Here is a 24,511-nt window from a genome sequence, read left to right as displayed (position 1 = left end):
TGTGCAGAAAGAAAGCAAAAACATATACACTTAACATCAGTGGCATTTCCCTTTTCATTTCCTCAATATCTTATGCATTGGAAATGTCGGGCATCTCTATACTAATTTTTCTAGAGAGATTTGGTGTGATTTATTTGAACATAACGATACGGCCTTAGCTTTGTCTATGTCCGTTCGTCCAACCGGAAAACTGGAGGTTCCAATCATTTGTGTGTTCCTCTCACATGATTCTCTGGGGAATACAAACATTAGTCCCACACAGCCTATCAATTGTCTAACAATTCTGGTAATTGGTCATTCATCTGTTCCAATTTCTTTTTGCCTTGATAATTTTTTCATTCTGATCTCATTTCATACTTTAAATGACAACTCAGCGTATTGACTATGTGTAAATGTAATAGTAACTTCTCCTTCTTGCTTTCTCTGTTTTGCTTCTCAAACCCTACTATGGAAATAAAAAATGTTACTTCTTCCTACATTACCTTCCACATTTACATATTAACATCTCATCACATTCTTCATACAACATCATTTTCATTATACATTAACACATTTTCCCCCTACAACGCCAAAAATCTTGGTGTTGACTTTTCCTCCAACTGCTACCAAGGGAAAAACACATTTTTAGTGATTTAAATCACTAAACCCTTGACCGTCATATAGCCCAGTCGTCCATGTCATTAAACTCATAGACCCCAGCACTATATCTACAGCAATATCCTCACAGATCCTTGATTTCACAAAGACCCGCCATTTCTCAGCCCAAAGCGTTTTCCCTACAGTTTCGAACCCGAACGAAAACACCCCAAGCCCCTATTTCAAGGAATATTACAACTCGTCCCACCATAACCGTACCTAGACAGGCCAGCGCCCATCCGGTACCTACTTCACATACACAATAATAACGCAGTTCAAACAAACAACCAACCAATAACACACACAACCCGACGTAAAGCCAACCCTGTCACCAAGGACCCTAACAGGAGGGGGAGATAGGGGACCGTCTACATGAAAAAATATATCCCATTCCCACTCCTCAACTAATCCAAACAAAACCAACCAATCGTAAAACCATCCCCTACATAACAAACCCTTCTGGACTTCACACGCCCATTCAAAACATACATGCTACACCCAAGGCTGAATATCACCAGGGCCAGTCAGGGAGATGGAGGGACCTCTAAACGGAAACAACATCCTAGACCCAACTTAGCAGTCCACCACCTGAACTGGAAATAGTTAGCATAATCATTCGAAAAGCAAGCATTGGAGGGGGGCACACGGGGAGGGGGGGAGGGGGGGAGGGAAGGAGAGACAGGGAAAAACACAAGGAGACAGAGGGGGGGAGAGGGAGGGACGGAGGGAGGGGGAAAGGGAGGGACGGAGGGAGGGGGAGAGGGACGGAGGGGGGGGGACAGAGGAAGGAGGGAAGAGAGAGAGGGATAGAGAGACGGAGGAGGGGGGGACCTCCCAAATGAACATTAACATTATCAAAACTTTAGAATCAACTAGCAGACCTTACCGTATCGCCTGGTAGCTTAGCACATTACCTTCGTTAGCTTCGCATCGCTAGCTCAATTAGCTTAATCATGTTATCGCCCGCTAGCCTAGCGCGGCTAGTTAGCTTAGCTTAGCATCCCCCACGGCACTCTAATAACGTCCCCTAAACGGCCCCACGCACTGCAACGTTTGCGCAACACAGTTATACCCCGCAACATAAATTTAATCTCATTAAGCGCTAGTTTACAGATCATATATTATCAACTTCACATTAGCTCGCTCGTCCGTTTGGCCCCGCCTGGCCGAAATACACAGTATTTTAAACCCAACGCTCCCAAAGTCGCTTCGACCAGTCGCTCCCAGTGACGTCATCAATTCCTAAAAGACCGCTTCATTCGATTCCTATTTCATTACACAACGACCTTAATATCACCGAAAATTCCAACGTACACTACACATCATTTTGGCCTCATCACACTCGCCATTCATTCAATATACTTGATATCACAACGCAGCGTCCACATTTAATCCTGTTCGCCCCGCGGCTAAGTACATTTACATTTACATTTAGTCATTTAGCTGACGCTTTTATCCAAAGCGACTTACAAGTTCTGTACGACAAGACAGCAAGAAGGGTACAACTCTATCAGCTGAGTAACAATGTTCATCAAGTGTTGCGTGTTACAGTGTAGGTTAGTTTATTAGGACAAGTGCATGACAGTAAGGTTAGTCAGGGTTAGATTTTTTTTTTTTTTTTTTTTTTTAATCATTTCAGATAATGGTTGAAGAAGTGAGTCTTTAGTCGACGGCGAAAGATTGGACGGGATTCGGCTGTCCTAACTGGGATGGGTAGTTCATTCCACCATTGTGGGGCAAGGACTGAGAATAGGCGGCTTCTCTTTGATGACCCTCCGGGAGCTTGGATAGGAGTAGGTCTGAGGCGGCCAGAAGATGCAGAGCGTAGGGGTCTTGAGGGTGTGTAGTTAGAGACCATTGACCGGAGGTAGGCGGGAGCGGTTCCCTTTGCTGCACGGTATGCTAGGTCGAGGGCCTTGAAGCGGATACGTGCAGCAATGGGGAGCCAGTGCAGGTCCCTAAGAAGTGGGGTGACATGGGCCGACTTCGGTAGGTTTGATATCAGGCGGGCCGCTGCGTTTTGAATGAGTTGAAGAGGCTTGGTGGCAGTGGCCGGGAGGCCAGCTAGCAGTGCGTTGCAGTAGTCGAGGCGGGAGATGACTGTTGATTGGATGAGGAGTTGGGTGGCTTCTTTTGTCAGGAAGGGGCGTATCCTTCTGACGTTGCTCAGGAGGAATCTGCAGGTTCTGGTTGTCGCTGCGATGTGAGCAGAGAAGTTCAACTGGTCGTCGAGGACAACACCAAGGTTCTTGGCGGTCGGGGACGCGGTCACAGCTGCATTCTCGACTGTGATGGAGAGGTCGGTCAGGGGGGAGGATTTGGCCGGCAGGTGGAGCAATTCTGTTTTGCTTAGGTTCAGTTTGAGGTGGTTGGTCGTCATCCAGGCGGAGATGTCGGACAGACAGGCCGAGATCCGCTCAGAGACGTGGATATCTGAGGGAGGGAAGGAGAGGAAGAGTTGAGTATCATCGGCATAACAATGATATGAGAAGCCATGAGACGTGATAATGTTACCCAGTGATTTAGTGTAGAGGGAGAAGAGAAGGGGTCCTAGGACCGAGCCCTGGGGGACACCCGTCCGGAGGGGGCGGGTGGCCGACAGAGTCCCTCTCCATGACACTTGGTAGGAGCGGTCGTTGAGGTATGATGTCAGCCATGTCAGCGCAGATCCAGCCACTCCCATTCCTGCGAGGGCCGCGAGGAGGATCTGATGGTTGACTGTGTCGAAGGCTGCAGATAGATCTAGGAGAATCAGGACAGAGGAGAGGCCTTTCGCTTTTGCTAAGTGAAGTGCCTCTGTGACCGCAATGAGGGCCGTTTCTGTGGAGTGGCCAGTCCGGAAGCCAGACTGATTGGGGTCTAGGAGGTCATTCTGTAAGAGATAAGCAGTAAGTTGGTTGGATACAGCACGTTCAAGTGTTTTAGAAAGAAAGGAGAGAAGAGAGACAGGACGATAGTTGGCTATGACGGTGGGGTTCAGGGTTGGTTTTTTTATGAGGGGCGTGACTCTGGCTTGTTTTAGGGAGGTGGGGACCACCCCCGAGTTGAGTGAGGAGTTGATGGTTGCAGTTAGGAATGGGAGGATGTCCGGTGCTATGGTCTGGAGGAGTGGGGAGGGTAGCCGGTCCAGCTGGCATGTAGTCGGACGGTTCGACGTTACCAGTGTCAGGGTCTCGGCTTCTGTAATGGGAGAGAAAGATGACATAGTGAAGGATGAGGTTCTCGATTCAGCGTTTGGAATGGGTGGGGGTTGGGAGAAGGAGCTGCGGATGTTCTCCACTTTTTCCTCAAAGAAGATCGCAAAGTCTTCGGCAGAAAAAGATGAGGGAGGAGGGGGTGGGGGGGGAGTGAGGAGGGAGGACATGGTAGCATGCAGTTTGCGAAGATTCTTGGCAGAGGCCTCGATCCTATGGTGAAAGAAAGAAGCTTTGGCATTAGTAATGGTTTTGGAGAATGTTAACAAGAGGTTGTGATATGTGTCGATGTCAGCAGTGAGGCGTGATTTTCTATACTTCCTCTCAGCCGCTCTCAGGACCTGTCTTTGTTCTCTCACTGCATCCGTCAGCCATGGACTGGGTGGGGAACGGCGGGCAGGTTTCTCAACGAGGGGACAGAGCTTGTCAAAGGAGGTTGCAAGGGCTGAGAGGAGGGTGGAGGTTGCCATCTCTGTGGGGAGAGCAGAGAAGGTGTCACTCAAAGGTAGAGCGGATATTATGTCAGAGGAGAGGGTGGAGGGGGATAGGGAGGCCAGGTTACGTCTGAGTGAGACGGTTTGAGTTGGGGTGAAGACCTTTCGGTTAAGCATGAGAGTTAGTGAGAAGGATATGAAGGAATGGTCAGATACATGTAGGGGAGTTACCGTGGTGTTAATGATGCTGGAGTTACGGGAAAATATGAGATCCAAGGAGTTGCCTGCTTTGTGGGTGGGAGGCATGGCAGTGGGAGTCAGGTCAAATTGTTGTAGGAGGGAGACCACTGGGACCGACTGAGATGAGTCAGGCAGGTTGAAGTCGCCCAATAGAAGGAGCGGGGTACCATCTTCCGGTAAGGAGCTTAGAAGCATGTCCAGCTCATCTATGAAGTGATCGAGGGGACCTGGAGGGCGATAGAGTGTAACAATGGTGAGATTGAAAGGATTAGAGACAGATATTGCATGATATTCGAGGGAGGAGAGTGACAGTTCTGGGAGTTGTGTTAGGTTTGAAGCCCATGAAGGAGATGTCATGAGGCCAGTGCCTCCACCCCGTCTGGAGGGTCGAGGTGTGTGAGTGAAGTTATAGTTTGTAGATAATGCTGCAGGTGTTGATGAGTTATTGGGAGTTATCCAGGTCTCAGTTAGAGCCAGGAGCTGCAGATTTAGACTATGGGCGTAGGCAGTAATGAAGTCAGCTTTCTTGACTGCTGATTGACAATTCCATAAGCCTCCCCGTACTGTGACAGGTGTATTAGTGGCTGTAGGAGGGTAGGAGAGATTTGCCGGGTTGCTAGCAAACTGGCGTGGATGGGTAGAGTCAGTTCTGGAGGAGCAGATTGTGGATATAGGTATGAGGCACATTGTGGTGTCAAGAGTGGCAGGGAGAAGGTTGTAGGGAGGAAGCGAGATAGTAGGGGAATAGCAGAGTGGGAGGGAAATATAGGATTATGGTGTGCTTAGCACTGGGTGGATCGGTGGATCCCTCTGCTGAGAACTCCAGGAAAACTCCTCTTTGTCCCTCTTCGTTTCTCGACGCTTCGCTGACGCTAGGCCAGCAAGTCCTTAAATCAATATCACTAATTACTGATGTGTGACACCTGCAGCAAAAGGCCACACCTCCAGTTTCTGTCAGCTGGGTGAAACTAATTACAAACTATTTCCACAACACAATTTAGTCACACACTTCAAAATGATGTACACAGTATTATTCAGTTCAAAGATCCTACCCTCTCTGCTGCTGTCATCAGAATGATTCCAACAGAGAAAAAGCTGGTCTTTAAGCAAAAAACTGTCACAAGTGCCCACTTAACTTACAAAAGCCACATGCACAAAGGCCACACCTCCAGTTTCTGTCAGCTGGGTGAAACTAATTACAAACTATTTCCACAACACAATTTAGTCACACACTTCAAAATGATGTACACAGTATTATTCAGTTCAAAGATCCTACCCTCTCTGCTGCTGTCATCAGAATGATTCCAACAGAGAAAAAGCTGGTCTTTAAGCAAAAAACTGTCACAAGTGCCCACTTAACTTACAAAAGCCACATGCACAAAGGCCACACCTCCAGTTTCTGTCAGCTGGGTGAAACTAATTACAAACTATTTCCACAACACAATTTAGTCACACACTTCAAAATGATGTACACAGTATTATTCAGTTCAAAGATCCTACCCTCTCTGCTGCTGTCATCAGAATGATTCCAACAGAGAAAAAGCTGGTCTTTAAGCAAAAAAAAACTGTCACAAGTGCCCACTTAACTTACAAAAGCCACATGCACAAAGGCCACACCTCCAGTTTCTGTCAGCTGGGTGAAACTAATTACAAACTATTTCCACAACACAATTTAGTCACACACTTCAAAATGATGTACACAGTATTATTCAGTTCAAAGATCCTACCCTCTCTGCTGCTGTCATCAGAATGATTCCAACAGAGAAAAAGCTGGTCTTTAAGCAAAAAAACTGTCACAAGTGCCCACTTAACTTACAAAAGCCACATGCACAAAGGCCACACCTCCAGTTTCTGTCAGCTGGGTGAAACTAATTACAAACTATTTCCACAACACAATTTAGTCACACACTAAGTAGCAAGCTAACCTATGCCACGTTCCAACGGCCCTTGAAAAAACGAACATTCTTTATACAACGGACACTCTTATGGTTTCTCCGCGGCCGTTTTGGTCACTAGTTTCATAACGATACAAAAATAACCTACACCCATTTGGCATTCACTCATAACCACTAACAGACATTCATCAAACATATATATTTAGCAAAACACATTGTCCTATTTATAAACATATCATTCACTTGGCCACAATCGTCCTCAGCGCATTTCCCAACCTAAACATCGCCCGTACAATGCAATTTGTCCCAATCATAAGTGCAGTTCATTCATTCAACTTCAGCAAGTGCTTTATATATCTACCAAGTTATTGAAAATCGCCTCACCCCTCCAGAGAACCTTCTCCATTCATGCAAAGTAGCTCGGGAAGAGGTATTGTAGAGCCACCTGTCGGCTTGAATCGCAGTTCTGTGGCCAAATTGTGCTCTCAGTTTAACCACAAATTACCCATTTCCTACGTTATCTCTCATCCACAAGCTCAATATTTCTCAGATTTGGACCTGAATGATGTCGGATTGCATCTGACAACTTGCATGTGAGACGTCTCCCAAATGTTAAATGTCTAAGTAAGTTCTACTGTTAAGCAACCTGGCACGAATTCCTCACACTTGGGTGCGCACGATCTGAACTAGATACAGACAACTTTAACCTCTGGCAGCCACATTATTGACCGATGGAGGGTTTGTAATTCTATAACGGGAACCCTGTTTCCTCCACCAGCCGATTCTAGAGCTGGGCTCGGCTTGACGAACGAAACCAGGGCCCCATTCCAACCCATCCCTCAACCAAGATGCTTACCCCCAGACCTTCAATCATTCCCTGAACGATTATCCCTATTTATACCGTTTCTAGCATCGTTATAAATTCGTCACTACTCCTTGCAGCAACGTACTGTACTGTTCAATCCGATCGTGCCCCTCCTCATTACATTAGTGCCTCACAGTGAATGCGTGGTCGAGACAAGAGCCAAGGATGTGAATATTGGTCTCTGGCGTCTGCCAACACAAACACTTTCTTGGTCTAGCACAGTTTCTACATCTACTCATAGCAAACCCCAATCGGACACTGCTCGACCTCCACCAATTCAGACGCTCCATCTTTTACTCACCTATAAACCCGCTGTCCTTGGCTGGTGAGGTGAAGAATTAACAGTCGTAGAGGCGTCGAAGAGGGAGAGAACCTCTCGGTCCCTTTGAGATCGTCGTCTTCAACCGGCTTTGGTCGAAATCAGCACGGGTCACGGATATCATTTGAAGTATTCTTCATTAATATCTATAGTCTCTGTGATCGTATTGGATCTTCTTTCTATATCGAATCCTCGTCTTCAGTTTGGCTGTTGGTCCATTGTCTGATCGGCTGATGCCCTCAGACTCGTTCTCCGGTGTTTGTGGTCTCAGGTTGTCCCGACAACACAGGCCCCGTCCTTTGTTTGCTGAAGGTTGCCAAGGCAACTCTGGTCTCAGAACATCTGAGCTGGGAGCGCTTGTTTTTTTTCTCTCAGGATCGTCTTCCGAGCGTCTGTTTTTCTTCTCCTCCTGCCACAGTGCCTTAAAAACCTGCTGGACCCGCCTCACACAAATGTCATCCCTATGACGCTCACAACTGGCTCATCCAATCACGGTTCTGTGGCTAGTTTGATAACTGGGGAAGTTTGTTTCAGACACTCCTCTTCCCCGTATTAGAGGAGATAAATTTTATCCTGGTTAAAACAGTACACGTCTCAATTCCACCATAGACACATATATATTGTTTGGTAATTTTCAAAGACAAACACATCGCTTCTTTTATTATTGTTTGTACCTTCTATTATACCTGAAAAAGACTATCAGATTAATTACAATCATGTGGTTATTGTAATTTCTAATTCAAAACACAATCTACCAAGGCTAAACAATTCTTGTATCGTTTGATCATCCTCATTACCTGTTCGTATAATCAGCGAGAATGTTATGTTTATTTATATGTACTTTACATTTTAGACTCTAAATATTTAGCCTTGCCATAGATATTGACTTGTTTGCCTATATGCATAGATAATTTAAAACACTTTTCAGTAATTTAAGGAGTGGTCTCCTGTATGATTTTCATCCTGCTCCGTCTCAGTATATCTGTTTGAAAAGAGATAAGATCACCCTTCCTTTGAACTGTGGTGCTGTGTAGTCATAAAATACCTTCTAACACTTACACAAACACGTTTTTCTGCTGGTCTCAGCTTATTTGAAGGCTAGACACATTTGTCCTTCCCTGACTTAATAACTAATTAACTTCCACAAATAACGTGCGACTTTGTTACAGCTTTTACCAAGGCTGACTCTTACAGTTTTGGCCTTCGTGCTTTTGTGTTCCTTGTTTTTCTCCGCACATTTCAAGGTAACTTTGGCCATCTGTCACCATTTTGACTGAGGTCAGTTGACAGCATCTTTGTTGACTCAAATGTATGGTTAACCTAACATGTGATTTGGCATGTCTGTGAGTCTCTGTCTTTAAGAGAAATGAACCTAGTCCTTTTGGTCCATCCTATTTCTTTGCTATTACAAATATGTACATATTTTCTATTGTTTAATTTAGATTATTTACGACACTTTATTCACCATATTGCAGTACAAATGGAACGTGATGCAACGTTTACAGTGCATGCTTTTTTCACAATTAAGAACAATACAACAGTAAATAAATAATTATAAGTAAAGTGCAAGACAGGACAGAACAGTGAGAACAACAATAAGACTGTAAAAAGTGCAGTGGTTGGGGACATGGATACAGTGCAGCACAAAGTTGAAGTCCCTAGCAGCTCGCCATAGAGGGGGGGGGGGGGGGGCAGGGGGACACCTGACTCGTTTACCAGGCGAGCTGCTGACGGGAAGAAACTCAGTCTATGGCAGGACTTTAGTGTCTTGGGCAGCCGTAGCTGCCTGCCATGGGGGAGTGTTAGGAAGGAGAGGAGAACCCAATATGCAGACCGGGAAGAGAGGAGGCAGAGACGGCAGAGTAACGTGGAATTTATATATGCTTTACTTGGACGACGAAACAATACAAAACGGAACATACAATGGCTCAGCCGAGCTGGCTCTAATACAAAACAACACTGAAGGACACGGGAAAACAAAGAGGAACGAAAACGGAATACATGAACTAAACGGAATACAAGAACTACTTACAACACTCAATAACATGAAGCAAGGCACAGGAGAGGAACGACGGGCAAGGGAACACGGAGGTAAGTGAGGGTAACAAGGAGGGTACTGGAGACAATGACGCCACGAGGAAGTGATGACAAACCCACACTTGAATACCAACACTAATTACAACGGTCAACACCTGGCAGGGCCAGGCCAAAACACAGAATCAATAACACCAAACTAGACACAAAAGGCAACATCACACACAACAACCAGACAGGGAGACGACATCAAACAAAGACAGGGATGGCCCAAGATAATAAATAACTAGAGATTAAGTCTATAATCTTGAACCAAACCAAGATGGCCGCCTGCACCATCAGGCTACTCTGGCCACTAGAGGGAGGTAGGGGACCAGGTAGGAGACCACTGTCAGGAGGGAGGAAATGTCCAATGTCATTCTCATAACCGGCCCGGGCCTGGGAACATTACAGGGGAGTATGTTAAAGAGGTTGTGCCCCGGGTGAGCGGGGTCTGCCATGATCTTCCTCGCCCTCCTCAAGGCCCTGGTGGAGTGTAGGGACTTGAGGGAGGGAAGGGGGCAGCCGATCACCCTCTCTGCCGAGCATATCACCCGCAGCAGCTTGGCCTTGTCCTTGACTGTGGCTGCAGGGAACCAGGTGATGATGGAGAGGGTGAGGATGGACGGGATGATGGCGGTGTAAAACTTTACCATCATGGTCCTCGGCAGCCTGAACTTCCTCAGCTGACGTAGAAAGAACATCCTCTTCCGGGCCTTTTGTTGCAGCTGCACCAGCTCTGCATCCTCTCGATCTCCCTCCTGTAGGCACTCATCCCCCCTGGATATGAGACCCACCAGGGTGGTATCGTCCGCAAACTTCAGGAGTTTGACCGGGTGTAACAGTACACAAAAACCACGGTTCGGTACGTCGGTTTTGAAGTCACGGTTCGGTATGGGTTTTTGGTACAGTGGGGGAAAGTTTGGCTTTCCATGTTCCACTCAGAGGTGATGTAGTGTGCAGTAACTAATTGTACTTGTAGGGCTGTCAACGAATATTCTATATTGAAATTAATAATCGACTTGTAAAAAAAAGATATATAATAATAATTATATTCGATTGTGAAAAAAACAGCCCCCGGTGGGTGGTCATTAGTGGTTAACATACCGTTGTATTCGTTCGGTACACTACACATCCGTTCGGTACGGTACGGTACACACTGAAATGGTTCGGTACAGATACGTGTACCTTTACACCCCTACCGAGGGGTGCTCATTCCTGTCGCGTCTTTCCTCTTCATTCTGCAGCAGCAACTCACCGATTCCAACCCTATTACGTCTCTGTAAAATTCCAGCAGCATTCTGGTGCATTTTGTGCAGAAGGTGGCGCTTGAGGTAGTCCATTTTCCATTTGTCCCATTTTTTCCCTTCAGAAAAGTCACCTGAAACGTTTGCCTTGCAACATGTTTTGCAAAAATATCTCACAGTTGCACATGTCCGTCTATTTGCACAGACTGTGCCAGCCATTCAGTCTTAAAAAGAGAGCACTTTCCTCCTTATTTTGGCTGGGTTGTGTCTTTTTAGGAGGCTGACTCGTCATTATTTTATTAAGTGAATTATCATGCGACTCACGAGTACGTGCATCCAAGCTAACTGCTGTTTTTTAAGAAACGTCTTTTATTTTTGTACACAAACGTTTCTGTGCGCGACATATTTCAGATGTGCGCGGGAGCGGTTGGCCATGTGCGCGCACGGGCGCACGTTAGAGGGAACATTGCATACAGGACAGGTAAACAAATAACAAAACAATATCTAGCTCTCTATGGCCACACACAAAGGCAATTTCACCAAAACAAACGAAAATTTCACAAAGTAAATAAAATACTAACAGGCCTAGCCTCATGCCAAAGAGAGAATGACTGATCATAGCAGCCATGTTTAAATAGGGTGTTGTGATCCATGATTGGGTCGTAGGTATCCTAAAACCCATCCACCAATCGGTGATGTGCTGTATAGTAGTCCACCAATGGAGGGGCAGGAATATCAGGGACCAATCGGTGGAAGATGGGTTTTGGCTGGAGGGAGGAAACAAAATGGAGACACACACTGGGGAAGCAAATACATTGGGATATAACAAACATGGTGTGGAACAGTGGACACCAGAAGGAAGGCATAAACAGAGGAAGACTAAGGAACGTGGTGTGGAACAGTGGACGGAAAGCCCTGAAGCAGACCTGGGCCCTCATTTATCAATGGTGCATACACACAGATATGTGCGTAACCCGTGCCTATGATCATTTCTAAGCAAAGTGTGTGACTTATCAATTTTAACGTGTGCTTGACTTTGTGCGTATATCTACGCACAGCTCAGAGCATGCGTACCTGGCGCCCAGCGGTAGAATATGAAGACTACAACGCGGAAATAAGCTTCCGTGCATTAGTTTCAACACTGGCGTGTTCTGTATGACCCTTAATTCATTATAGTTCATTGTAAAATAGCGACAGTAGTGTAATTATAACGGGCTCACGCGCGAACAAGAGGTTAGCCTGCTTGTTTGGCACGGGGGGCGCAGACGCAGAACACCCACCTCCAAACGCGATTAAATATAGTTTAAAATAAAAAGCGAAATACTATTATTTTGTGTGTCATGTTTCCAAATAAGATTGGTCACAACTAAATGCTTTCTACTTAAATTTGTTGATTAGAATAGATGACCTCCGTTGAAACTTCATTGAGACTAACACAGTCTATTTGTGAGCTCCCGCACAGATGTGATAATAATAATAGCTTCATTTTATATAGCGCCTTTCAAGAGACCCAAGGTTGCTTTACATAGGGGGGACAAATAACAAAGTAACAAACATAGTGGACAGACACAACATATATGTAGTGGCCGCTTGTCGCTCCCCAGTGAATCGACAAGCGTCCACGGTGCACCCGCTATTACTTATCCTACTCAGTCCCAAAGTTGTGATGTTGAATGAATTGAATGTCCAAAGTTGCTCCTCTTACGGTTTACAGGGTTTATTGTTGTCCAAAGGTAAATGATAGTGGATGAAGGGTTAAAACAGAACAGTTGTCAATTGCTCAGATCCTCACCACCATCATCATCATCATCGTCTAGTTCATTCTGAGGAACTGTCTGAGGAACAATCCACTCCTTGGAGGGAACGTGAGGCGCTCCCGCTTTGTCGTCATCTTCTTCTTCATCATCATCATCGACGTCATCATCCTCTTCATCACCATTGTCATCTGGTTCATTCGGAGGAAGTCTCTGGGTAGGACCCATCAGGTCGCCCTCCACCATCCATTCCTTGGAGGGAACATGAGGCGCGCTCGCTTTGTCGTCCTCATCATCGACGTCATCCTCTTTGTCTTTATTCTGAGGAACCCTCTGGGAAGGATCCAGCAGGTGGTTCTTCATCATCCACTCGCTGGAGGGGACATAAATGGGGTTCGACTCGTCCTCCTCAATCAGGCCATGTTTCATCAACCACTCCCTGGAGGGAACATGAAAGGGAATCGAATAGTCATCCTCTTCCTCATTATTGTCCTCTTCCTTATTATCCTCACCTTCATCATCGACGTGGCTCTTTATCATCCACTCCCTGGAGGGGACATAAATGGGGATCGACTCGTCATCGTCGTCCCCATCTTCATCGTCGTCCTCGCCTTTGGACTCCGACCCCAACTTTGGCTTAAAGGGGAGTTTAAGTATTTTGTACCTGCACTCCTTGGAGGTGAAATCATCACAGTGATTAATACACACATTTTCAGCGTTATTAATATGATTTCATCTGCCAATTCCTTGCTGCGCCTCTCAGTCAAGATTTGATTATACCGTTGATTTTGTTCCTCTAAACTTGACAATGTTCTTATTTTTGCAGCTATGGCTTCGATGTTAGTTTGCAGCTCAAGCTCCTCTTGTAAGGCCCTTATAGCTGCTTGCTGCTTCTCGAGCTCTTGCCTTTTCTTTAAATAGGCAAAACGTGTCATCAGGCCTGCCTTTTCAGCTTTAGCCTTTCTAATCATAGAGGCTGTTTTACTACCTCCATGACTGGTTGGCCTCATCTTGGCTTCAGACATGTTATTTATGTAGGGCTATATGGAACTGGGAATTTATTTGCCACACATCCGCGATGTCCAAGCAAACAATTTAATTTCCATAGGTTCAGACGGCATTAATTGCGATGGTTCAACGTAATACGGCATCCAATCCGTTCCATTTAATACGGCTTCCATTCCATTCCATAATCCACAATTAATTAGTCTGACGTAAGGATCCTCCTCCTGGCGTTCGCACGGAACCGCAACAATGTGACAATGTCCCGACAAACTTTTCCATTTGCAATTACAGCATAGCGTCCAAACAATTCTATCTTCACGGAAGGCGTTTACAGCTCTTCACGCTATCCATTTCAATCTCAGGTAATCCAATAACAGAGGTTTCAAATCTTCTTACCTCTCTTTCATTCGTGAGGAAAGTTGTCCTATACTTTACTCACGTCCTTTTTTCGTGAGGAGTTTTCCAGCCTTGTACTCACTCAGCACACGTCCTTCTTCCATTAGGTAGTTTTCTACTATGTAGTGGCCGCTTGTCGCTCCCCAGTGAATCGACAAGCGTCCACGGTGCACCCGCTATTACTTATCCTACTCAGTCCCAAAGTTGTGATGTTGAATGAATTGAATGTCCAAAGTTGCTCCTCTTACGGTTTACAGAATTAATTGTTGTCCAAAGGTAAATGATAGTGGATGAAGGGTTAAAACAGAACAGTTGTCAATTGCTCAGATCCAACAGTGAAACAGTGAAACAGCAGTGAAACAGCAGTGAAACAGGTAGAAAATTGTATCCTAATCACAGGTGCACAAAGATTGCAGTGATCACCTTGGCTATTTATAGGAGTGGGCTGTAATGGGTGGTGAGCCCTCTAGTGTCCAAACATAAATAAGACAGTCTAAAACAGTGCATTGATCTAATATATAATATAATATATAGATAATAATAATAATACTAATAATAATAATAATAATCTATAACAAGAACACTCATTGGCCTTTACAATATATGATGATGGAATTCAAGTTCGCATTTTTATTGATCACATAGGCAGGCTATACATGGCGTAGGCTACATGGCAGTGAGATTCATTGTTCTTGTACTCTCGTATTATTGTTATAGTATATGTTATTGTCAAGAAGGAAGTACATTATTTTCAATCGTGGCTTTAATTCGTAGCCGAGAAACAGTCTCCTATCATCTTCATTAATCCCGACCCATCTCAGCCACAGCATAACTGAGACCGGCTATGGAAACAGATCATAAATAGACTACTGTAAATAAAATAGCCTAGGCTAGGCTATAGCAGGGGTTCCCAACCTTTATTCCCCAGAGCCCCACGATTCCTTGGAAACATATGAATATGATATGATATAAAGGTATACTGGTCCGTCCGTGAGGATAGCGAGGAGTCGGATAGCCATTAAATGACATTTGAGAATATAGGCTATTAATGCAAAGCGACGGCCTATAGCCTATACATATTATTTAATGTTTTCATAAGCGTAAAGATACAACAGCTAGATTAAAGATCAAGTTAGTTTACTGTGCAGGGTTCGCAGGGCTGTGCCATGTGTTATTATATATGCGCAAGTTACTGTTGCATAATGTAGGCTATGGCTGCTATTATATGTAATTCATATAGGCTACCTAATACCGACAACAAAATAGATGCCTCTACAAATCATATTATACCCGGTAGCCAATCGAACTAAACTAATAAAGGCATTCATATTCCAGCATGGTTATAATGACACACCAACGCCAAACAGTGGTTAACGAACGGTCTTTATTTAAGCATTACATCACGCGCAGGAGTGGTTTGTGAACAATAAACCATGCCTAGGGGTGGTCGTTAGGCCCGAGGCGCAGCCGAGGGTCGTTAGACCCCCCTAGGCATGGTTTATTGTTCACAAATCACGACTGCAAGTGGTGTAAAGCTTTTATACAACTGCCACATTCATCCAACCTTATTGCTATACAATAAACACACATTAATCGAAGATTTATTGAAAAAACCATCCGCCAGAAAAAGTAGTTCCCACAACTACAAAAAAGACAATTTGCCTCCATGTGGAAGCAGCTCGGAAGTGCATCCAACCAACTAACACATCCAACTGTGTATTATTGGAATGATTGAGAGAAGTTGCCTCATGTGGAAGCAGCTCGGAAGTGCATCCAACCAACTAACACATCCAACTGTGTATTATTGGAATGATTGAGAGAAGTTGCCTCATGTGGAAGCAGCTCGGAAGTGCATCCAACCAACTAACACATCCAACTGTGTATTATTGGAATGATTGATTGAACATTTTATTACCAGATGCAGAATGGGTACAATACAGTACGGCTCAATACACACAATTGTTAAGGGGATGCAGACCTACTTTCTATAGAACTTCATTCTTAGATGCTTCTATAGAAAGTAGGTAAAACAAATAAAAAAGTTTTCTTTGCCCTATAGGAAAAAAAAGTTTTCTTCGCCCTATTTTTTTATTAATTTTTTTAGCCTAAACTTAACCAGTTGGAAACCAGGCGTACAGTAATAAAATTAGCAATCAACCAATCAATCAATTCAATAGACCATGCTCACTTAAAACAGCGCAGCACTCAGCTGCTCCTCTCTCAGTCTGACTTTCCCCCGCTGTTGCAGACAGGAGTGTGTGTGTGTGTGTGTGTGTGTGTGTGTGTGTGTGTGTGTGTGTGTGTGTGTGTGTGTGTGTGTGTGTGTGTTTGTGTGTGTGTGTGTGTGTGTGTGTGTGAATGTGAATGTGTACGTGTGTGTGTGTGTGTGTGTGGGGGGGGGTGTGGGGGTGTGTGTGGGTGGGTGGAGACTAGAGCCAGCGCTGCAGTCAGAGGGAAGGAAAAAGAAATCGAAAAAACAAATTGCAAATTAATCAATCAATCAATTTTTCTTTTGTTACACAATGATTCATGACCCATAGATTACACAATCCAATATTGTGTAAGAGACTAAGACATTCGCCGTGACAGAATCGCTTGATATTTAGTCGTTTAGTAGTTATCAACATATCCATTTGTTAAAGATTATTGTCCGCCATCTTGTGATCCGGCGAAGTGATGTGATGTGATTCGGTTGTGGGCGGGTCCTGGGCCAGCAGCGTGGAATTGTGAAGAATAAACACGTGTAAAATGACTGTTTCAGCCAATCAGAATCGAGAAATTTGCATGCCGTTGTATAATAGTATTTTGAGCTGTCCAGGCAGAATTGCAGCAATGGTCTTAGGGAGTCGTTGATATCTGACATCACTGTGTACAAGGTCGCCAGCCTTTTATTTATCCCATAACACGGGTTGTGTCTTTTTGGTTCGACAGCGCCTCAGTGAACAATCTCGCTCGTGGAGTTTCTCATAGTTCGCTCGGGTCAGTCCATTATTTCACATCCCATGGGGGGGGTTTCATTACCATATATGGATAATCATGCACGAGCATTGACGGTAAGAACAAATGGTATTTATCAACACGGAGGAGCGTAGGACCCGTGTACGCACGGTTGATAAATCCCAATATTTCTGTGCGTACACACATTCTAAATTCTGTGCTTAAGTACGAAAATAGAACACTTTCTAATAATTGTTGATAAATGAGGACCCTGGGGTCCAGAAGTTCACCCTGAAGCAGATCTAGTGTCAGACCTTAGTGCTGTGACACTTCAGCCTGCAGTCTGAAAGTAGCCTTTGGTGCTGCCCTACATGCAGTAGGTATAAAGTAAGTAAGTATGGTATCTAAACAGGAAGTATGGTATCTAAACAGGAAATATAGTATCTAAGCAGGAAGAAAGGATCAGATACTGCATTACATCACAATAGCTAAACCTTTCAGAAAACAAGTGACACATAAGATGCCCGCATGGTGTTTTAGTCAAATGAGGTGACAGATTGTGTTGTTTTTTTTCAGATACACTAGAAGCCAATGGCAGTGGTAAACTGGAGAAAACAACTACCAAATGTTTTTCAGTAAAATGGGAAAAGATTAAGAAAAAAGAAGGGAACCATGATTTTTTTATCGAGGCAAGATTGACTTGGAACCCACATGTCAAGAAGACTGGTGTGGTCCGTTAAATGTTATACATGAAGACAAATAAGAAATTGATCACCTGTGAGGTGCACTTGAAAAGGCAATGTATATTAATATTCACTGATATTAATAGCAACTAAATGTAAACAGCAGGTCATACGGGGTCCTCAAATAACCCCAGAAACAGCTTAAATCTTAACAAATGAAATAATTATATATTTTTAACAATATATATATAATATATATACATATATTCTTAAATATTGGTTTCCAATTAACCTCTTCTATTTCACCTGAGAATAGGATAACTTAAATAAACAAAACATATCACATATTTAACTTAAATCAAGTGCTTCATGTAGATCAGCCCAAAACAAAACCTGGGAACTGACCAACGCTCAGAGTCACAGAAGGACCAGCTTCTCTGCCTCCCTATCCTAACCTTGACCAAACTGAACCCGGATCAGCGCCTATGGGTGCAGTCAGTTTCTAAACCTGTAGGAGATGGGCAGCAGCTGGTGGGTCTTCTTCATGGTCTGCACATTGGCGTGCATCTGCTCATCCATGGTCTTGTAGCACCTCCTGGCGTAATCCAGCTGTTTCTCCTTGGAAGCTTCAAACTCCCCAACCTCAGGGACCTTCTCTGGGGCCACCAGGAGCATCTCCGCGATGGGAGAGGTGGAGGCCATGGTGTTGCGGTCCACCCCGTGGATGTAGAAGGCCTGGGACATGCTCCTCACACACTGGTAGGTGGCCAGGATCTTCTTGTAACGCAACAACACCCCTTCTGGGTCTTTCACTTGTCGTTGTAAAGCTTGTGACCAAGTCATCCAGTAACCAGTTGTTTCTCAGATCCAGCTCCACTGCCGGCGATTTGCAAAAATTCTAATTTGTAGGAGAGAAACTCCAGATGCGCAAGGTGCAAAAGTTGTGAGAGCATTTTGTCATCATTGAAATCTGCAGGAAATCAAAACAAACAGGACATCGGAGCCGGGCCTCAAAATTTGTCTCAAAATCTAGCTCCCACGCAGAGACCTGCGCCTCCTCTGAGTCCTTGCCGCTCTTCACTCCTACCGCTTCATCTGCCGAACCTGCTCCTTGGGCCCCTCCCCCTCTACTTCCTGTTTGATCAGAGTGGTCTCCTTGGGCCCCTCCCTCTCTACTGCCTGTTTAATCAGAGTGGTCTCCTTGGGCCCCTCCCCCTCTACTTTCTGTTTGATCAGAGTGGTCTCCTTGGGCCCCTCCCTCTCTACTTCCTGTTTAATCAGAGTGGTCTCCTTGGGCCCCTCCCCCTCTACTTCCTGTGTGATCAGAGTGGTCTCCAGGTGACCCCGGACCTGGGCGATGAGGCGGTAATATTCACCGCTGTGCTGCTTCCTTATTCCCATGCAGTCCAAACAGCTCTGCTCCTGGTCCAGCTGTGACGATTTCATGCAGTCCACCAAACAGAGAGACAGTTCTCTCAAACCAAGGTGTGAGAGGCTATGAGGAGTGGTCATATTCAGACCCATCTTTGTTTGCCTGAACGACGAGACTCCAGAAATTACACGTGGTGTAGTCAGAGAGGAGGAGGAGCTCATGACACAACTTTGTGGCGAAAGAATATCATGGTTGATCATTCCGTTCATGTCAAATCTGCCATATGTTGAGGACCACTGGCCCAGGCTTTCTGGATTAATTGAATGTCTTTATTTTACTTCATCTAAGCTGTGTCTCTGGTGCCCTAACATTGACAGCATCAGTAGGCTGTAGGCCTATAATGCATTATACTGTATGTATAAAGAAGTGGTCTATTGGGTTCATGTAGAGTTTCCTGCGGTCTGCAGTCACATTAATAAGGCAAATGTTTTATTAAAAATAAAACAGGGCTGTTTGGAACCAACAAACAAATTTAAAACAACAGACAGTTGGCAAATGCCACAGAATTAACCTAGTGCATACATAATGAGGGTCGTTGTGGAACACAGAGAATGGATTCTCCCCTGCGTTGTAAAGACACCAATACCGGGTTAGAGGTGGATGAAGAAATTCATTCAGTGGAAATTGATTCTCATTAATTCTACCTCAGGTCTGCTCAGGTCAGTGTGAAGAGGGCTTTATTGTGACCGTTGAATGAAGCTTGTATGACTGTTGAATGAAGCTTGAAGTCCTATTGATATATATTTAATTATTCCTTTGTTTTCCAATGTTCTGGTTCTGCTTCTCAGTTCAGTTATGATAATCAGTTCAGTTATGGTAATCAGTTCAGTTATAATAATCAGTTTAGTTATGGTAATCAGTGCAGTTTAATAAGTTCAGTTATGTTATATAGCGTACTTGCATCGCGTCCCGCTCTTAAGCCATACCGAGATATACCTCATCTCATGTACCTATTGTACTCCATCAACGAATAAACCCAAAATACACCCCTCACCTGCCAGGCCCTGCCCCTTAGTGGCGTGCTACATAGGACTGGGCATGGCCACCACTCACTCTTCCTCTATTTTCGTTTCCATCATAGCGGATGCAAGACGCACTATGCAACTAGTTGATTTGAAAAGTTTAGATAATATTGGGTACTTACGGAGATTTGCTTACCCCTGGCATCTTCTGGGTATGTTCCAACGACACGTCGGGTCTATTCTGATGTTCCCTCGTCTTGTGGCAGCAGATCGAGGAACAGCGTGCAAGGTTAGCTATCGAGCCGGCTTGCACACAGGTGAGCCCTGTGTCATCAGGCATTGATGCTAGTGTTAGTAATGCTGGGTTGTTTTGTTACACAACCATGTTGTGTGTCGGCGCCAGGGGCGGGATGGTTTGGTGAACGTTCCACTGAAGTGGACGTGTTCCAAGCGATCCTGGAGCGTGCTGCTAAACACTAATGCTAACGCTAAATGCTAATGCTAATGCTAAATGCTAACACTACTGCTGAAATGCTGGGCACTGTTTTAATGTTCCCCGCCGTGGGATGTTGCCGCTTTTCCCTCCTCTTAAACCGGTTCATTGATGAAGGTCAGTCGGTAGCTAATGTGGGGGGTTTTGCTGAGTCCTATTTTTCCCTTTACGGGTAAATGGGTTGACAACAGGGTGCAGGGCGGGTGTGCCGCGGCTAGGTAGCCTAGCCAGGTAGCATCGATCCTGTGCCTCGGCGGGGCTGGACGGTGCCCCACCCGGGAGCCGATGCTTGAGAGCGAGTCGGCCAAGCGGGTGGCAGTAGAGCTATACTGCTGCAGGATGGAATTTAGCGGCGGCCAGTGTTGTGGCTCAGCTGACTGTTTTCTGTCCACATTAGCGTCGAACGCTATGCTATAGTGGGGCTACTGTTTTTGTTCTGTCTCTCTGCTACGGGAATGTCTGTCCATGCTACAAATCTTCCCTCCTCTCAACCATTCATGCTGACGGTCAATCGGTGTCTACTGGGGGAGTAGTGCGGGGGGGGCTTTGTTTACCTTCATGGGTAAATGGGCTGAGGTCTAGGGCTGGTGTGCTGTTGTGAATATTATGAATGAATGCAGGACTGGTTCTCTCTGGTCCGCCTCCCCTTAACGTTGTGTACATGGGCTTGCCCATTCTACAGTATGTTCGTGGTGTTAGTTAATTTATTCATTAACCCCTTCATGGTGCACACCACAGTGGAGGTTGCTGTTTACACCCACCACTGGTGCTCCGTGTTAGCATCAGTCCTTTGCTTTTGACATGTTGAAACAGTGCCCCGCCCGGCCGACGCCATGAGGTGGGTCGGCCCGGCGAGTGGCTGGTGGGCTGCTAAAGCCTGTACCGCCACGGTATGGAATTGACAGCGATTAGAACTGTGTTCGAATTGCTGTTTTTTCTATCAACAAATGGTGTCTGGTGGCGGGGCCTTGAGGGCCAGCCGACGTCGACACATCGCGCGAGGTTGTTGACGTTATTAGCTTTGACCCAGCCGCAAGCTATAACCGCTTAGGGCTCCCCTCTCCGCAGAGGATTTTGGTCTTCCGCTGGAGCGCGGGCGGTATTTGTCCTAGGCCCCACACCGCCTCACACCGCGCAGCCAGAAGAAGAGAGAGCACGGCCTCGTCAGCGGCGATGACGAGGCCCTCGACAGGCGGCCATGTTTTCCCCCGCCAGAGGTATCCTGGGCATTGAATCGACAGGTGTCCACCAAGGGATCGGCCATGTTGGATGGGCTCGGCTTGGAATATACAAGCCGTCGCCGTCCTGCTGCAAGCAGCCCGCTCTCCGATCACTCCCTCCCCCAACACCAGCGGAAAAAGGGGGCTCTGATTGTTTCCTTTGGCTGCGGGCTGCGTGTCTTCGTTAAAGCGCGGGCGGCCCCACTTTTCGCTTCTCATGGGGACAGGGGCTGACACCCAGTTGATGGCTGAGCCTGGGTCTGTCCGTGAGAATGTTGTCAAGCGGCTCCCACACCATAAGCTGTGTTGGTTGAGCCTGGTGTTACGTCTGTCAACTATAGGTGTTGTCAGCAGGGGGGCTCAAAACCTTTTGAGGCACACAGTGCGGGCTTCCCCAGCCTCGCCTTCGCCAGGCCTGGTATCATGTTGGTGCCTCCCACTCCCGCGAGATCGGCAGTGGTCTGAAAAGAATAGGTGCGCGTGATTTAGGTGGTAGTAATATCACTGCAGGGCTACGGTGTGTAGGAACCCATGGGGTCCTCACGCCTTGCATGTCCGGCTGTAGAACAACTCCTCAGCATGTTCTGGAGGGGTGTTCAGTGTGGGGGCTTTTGTCACCTAGATTGATGTCTGCTTCCCCCGTATCAAACCGGCCCTTTCTGTCGGGGTCCCCCCTTGGGTGCGATTGCCTCGTGGTTAGTGTCAGGTTCCGACCCGACTCCACGGAGCGCTCTGCTCGCACTGGTCCAGGGTTGGCTACGCACAGCGGGTGGGACCGGACCGCCTATCTACAGTTCCTTGCGGATCTGCGCCACGTGGCGCCAGGTGCGTTGGGAGTGTCATCACATATGGCTACGGCAGTACCATATGTCGAGTTGGATGGAGAGAACGCTGAGGCGGGGACTTGTATTTACACAACCCCACCAGTTTTCGGGTATGGTACAGACCCTATTGTCAGGGTCACCTGCAGTGACAGCTCTGGTCGACGAGATCTGATCTCTGTGGACGAAGCAAGCCATCATCGTGGCGTTTTCCTCCCGGTGTTCTCTGGTGCCTGAGAAATCGGGAGGGTGGGGGGGTGTCAGACCCATGTTGGACCATGGGAAGGTTCGGTATTTTTTGGATCGTCTCCTACCTGTTGAACACTGTCAGGTGGGGGTCTGGTTCTCCTCCGTAGACCTGTAGGATGCGTGTTCGCATTCCCGATCTTCCGTCCTAGGGCTTACCTACGCTGCCTTACAGGGTTAGCGTATGGGTACCAGGGGCTGCCGTTCGGCTTTTCTATGGCTCCCCGCATCTTCACCAAGTGCGTGGAGGCCGCACTGGGACCTCTGCGTCGTCAGGGGTTATGAAGTGTATTCTGCCCTGCCGACGTTCTGGTCCTTGGCGGTCAAGGTGGATCATCAGGTCTCATGCCAGGCAGGGTTCCTACCAGCCTGGGGATGCTGTAGACTGGAAGTGGAGTACTCCTCTTCCCAGTCAACGGGTGGAGTGCTATGGGCATCCCTCTCAGAGCGTGTTGCGACACGCTCGATACGACATCAGTGTCGTATATCGACAGACAGGGAGGAGTACGCTCCCCCCGTCTGCACCGGGCGGCGGGCAGCTGGCTGGCTATGGGCGTCCTCCATCTGCGCGGCCTGAGGGCTCCCCACATCCCCGGCAGGGTGAATATGGGTACAGGTGTAATGTTGCGGGGCGGTCCTCATCCTGACGGGTGGGGATTACGTCTGGACATAGCCAGGCAGGTCTGGGGCCGATGCTGTGCCGCTTGGGATTCTTTCCCCATACATCTGTTAGGTCAGTTGTTGGGGCGGGTATGTTGAGGAGCGCAGGTCCTTGATCCTGATTGCACCGGACCGGGGCGCAGCTGTGTGGTTCCCGGTCCTGATCCAGCTACTGGTAGCTCCGCCATGGCCTATTCCTTGGTCGGCGAAGGCCCTCACTCAAGCACACGGGTCGCTGTTCGGCACCCGGTGTTGTGCCAACGTCTGATGGTTTGGCTGGTGAGAGGGTAAGTCTGGAGAGGATGGACCCTTCTGTGGTTGATACCATCCGGAATGCGCATGCTCCCTCCACTGTTGCGCTTACGCGGGCAGATGGCGTATGTTCCAAGAGTGGTGTAAGGCGGGGGGCAGGGACCGGTGTCCTGCCCCCTTGATATTGTCCTTGTTTACCTCCAGTCTCTCCTTGATAGACTGTCGGCTTCGACGGTGAGGGTATATGCAGCAGCTATATCCTCTTATCATGAGGGATTTGAGGGTGATGTTTTGTTCAGCCACCCTCTTGTGAAGCGTTTCCTGTTTGGCGCCCAATGCGCTAAGCCGGTAAAACGCTCTTTGGCTCCGAGTTGGGATCTTCAATTGGTCCTCGGTCGGTTGTCCTTGGCCCCGTTTGAGCCTCTTGAGCAAGCGCCGTTGGAACAGCTGTCGTTCAAGACCGCGTTCTTGCTGGCCGTCACCTCCGCTAAACGCGTGGGTGAGCTTTGTGCTCTCTCTGTACGACCAGAGTGCCTGTCTTTCGTTCCGATTGCGGTGCCACTCTGCGGCCTAATCCTGCCTTCGTGCCTATAAATATCCGGAGTTCCTTCCGCTCCAGGGATATTGTGGTTCAGGCGTTTCATCCACCTCCTCACGCTAGTGAGTTGGAGGCGGGCCTTCACCTATCATGTCCGGTCCGGGCTTTGGGGATTTACCTCAGCCGTACTCAGGACCTCGGGGCTACCG

The 24,511-nt window shown here is 46.8% G+C and overlaps 1 protein-coding gene across 1 annotated transcript; it reads right to left on the bottom strand.

The window, feature by feature from the left end:
* Nucleotides 1-18,173: 18,173 nt before the first annotated feature.
* On the bottom strand, nucleotides 18,174-18,521 carry LOC311237135 (coiled-coil domain-containing protein 106-like; the record flags this gene model as incomplete). Its single annotated transcript, XM_084324941.1, has 1 exon — nucleotides 18,174-18,521. One exon carries the CDS (start codon nucleotides 18,519-18,521, stop codon nucleotides 18,174-18,176), a length of 348 nt encoding a protein of 115 aa, XP_084181067.1.
* Nucleotides 18,522-24,511: the final 5,990 nt, after the last annotated feature.

Source organism: Notolepis coatsorum, assembly GCF_963971535.1.
Source record: "Notolepis coatsorum genome assembly, chromosome: 11".
Lineage (NCBI taxonomy): Eukaryota > Metazoa > Chordata > Actinopteri > Aulopiformes > Paralepididae > Notolepis > Notolepis coatsorum.
Note: the sequence above shows the minus strand (reverse complement) of the source record. Positions and strands in the feature narration are given on the sequence as shown.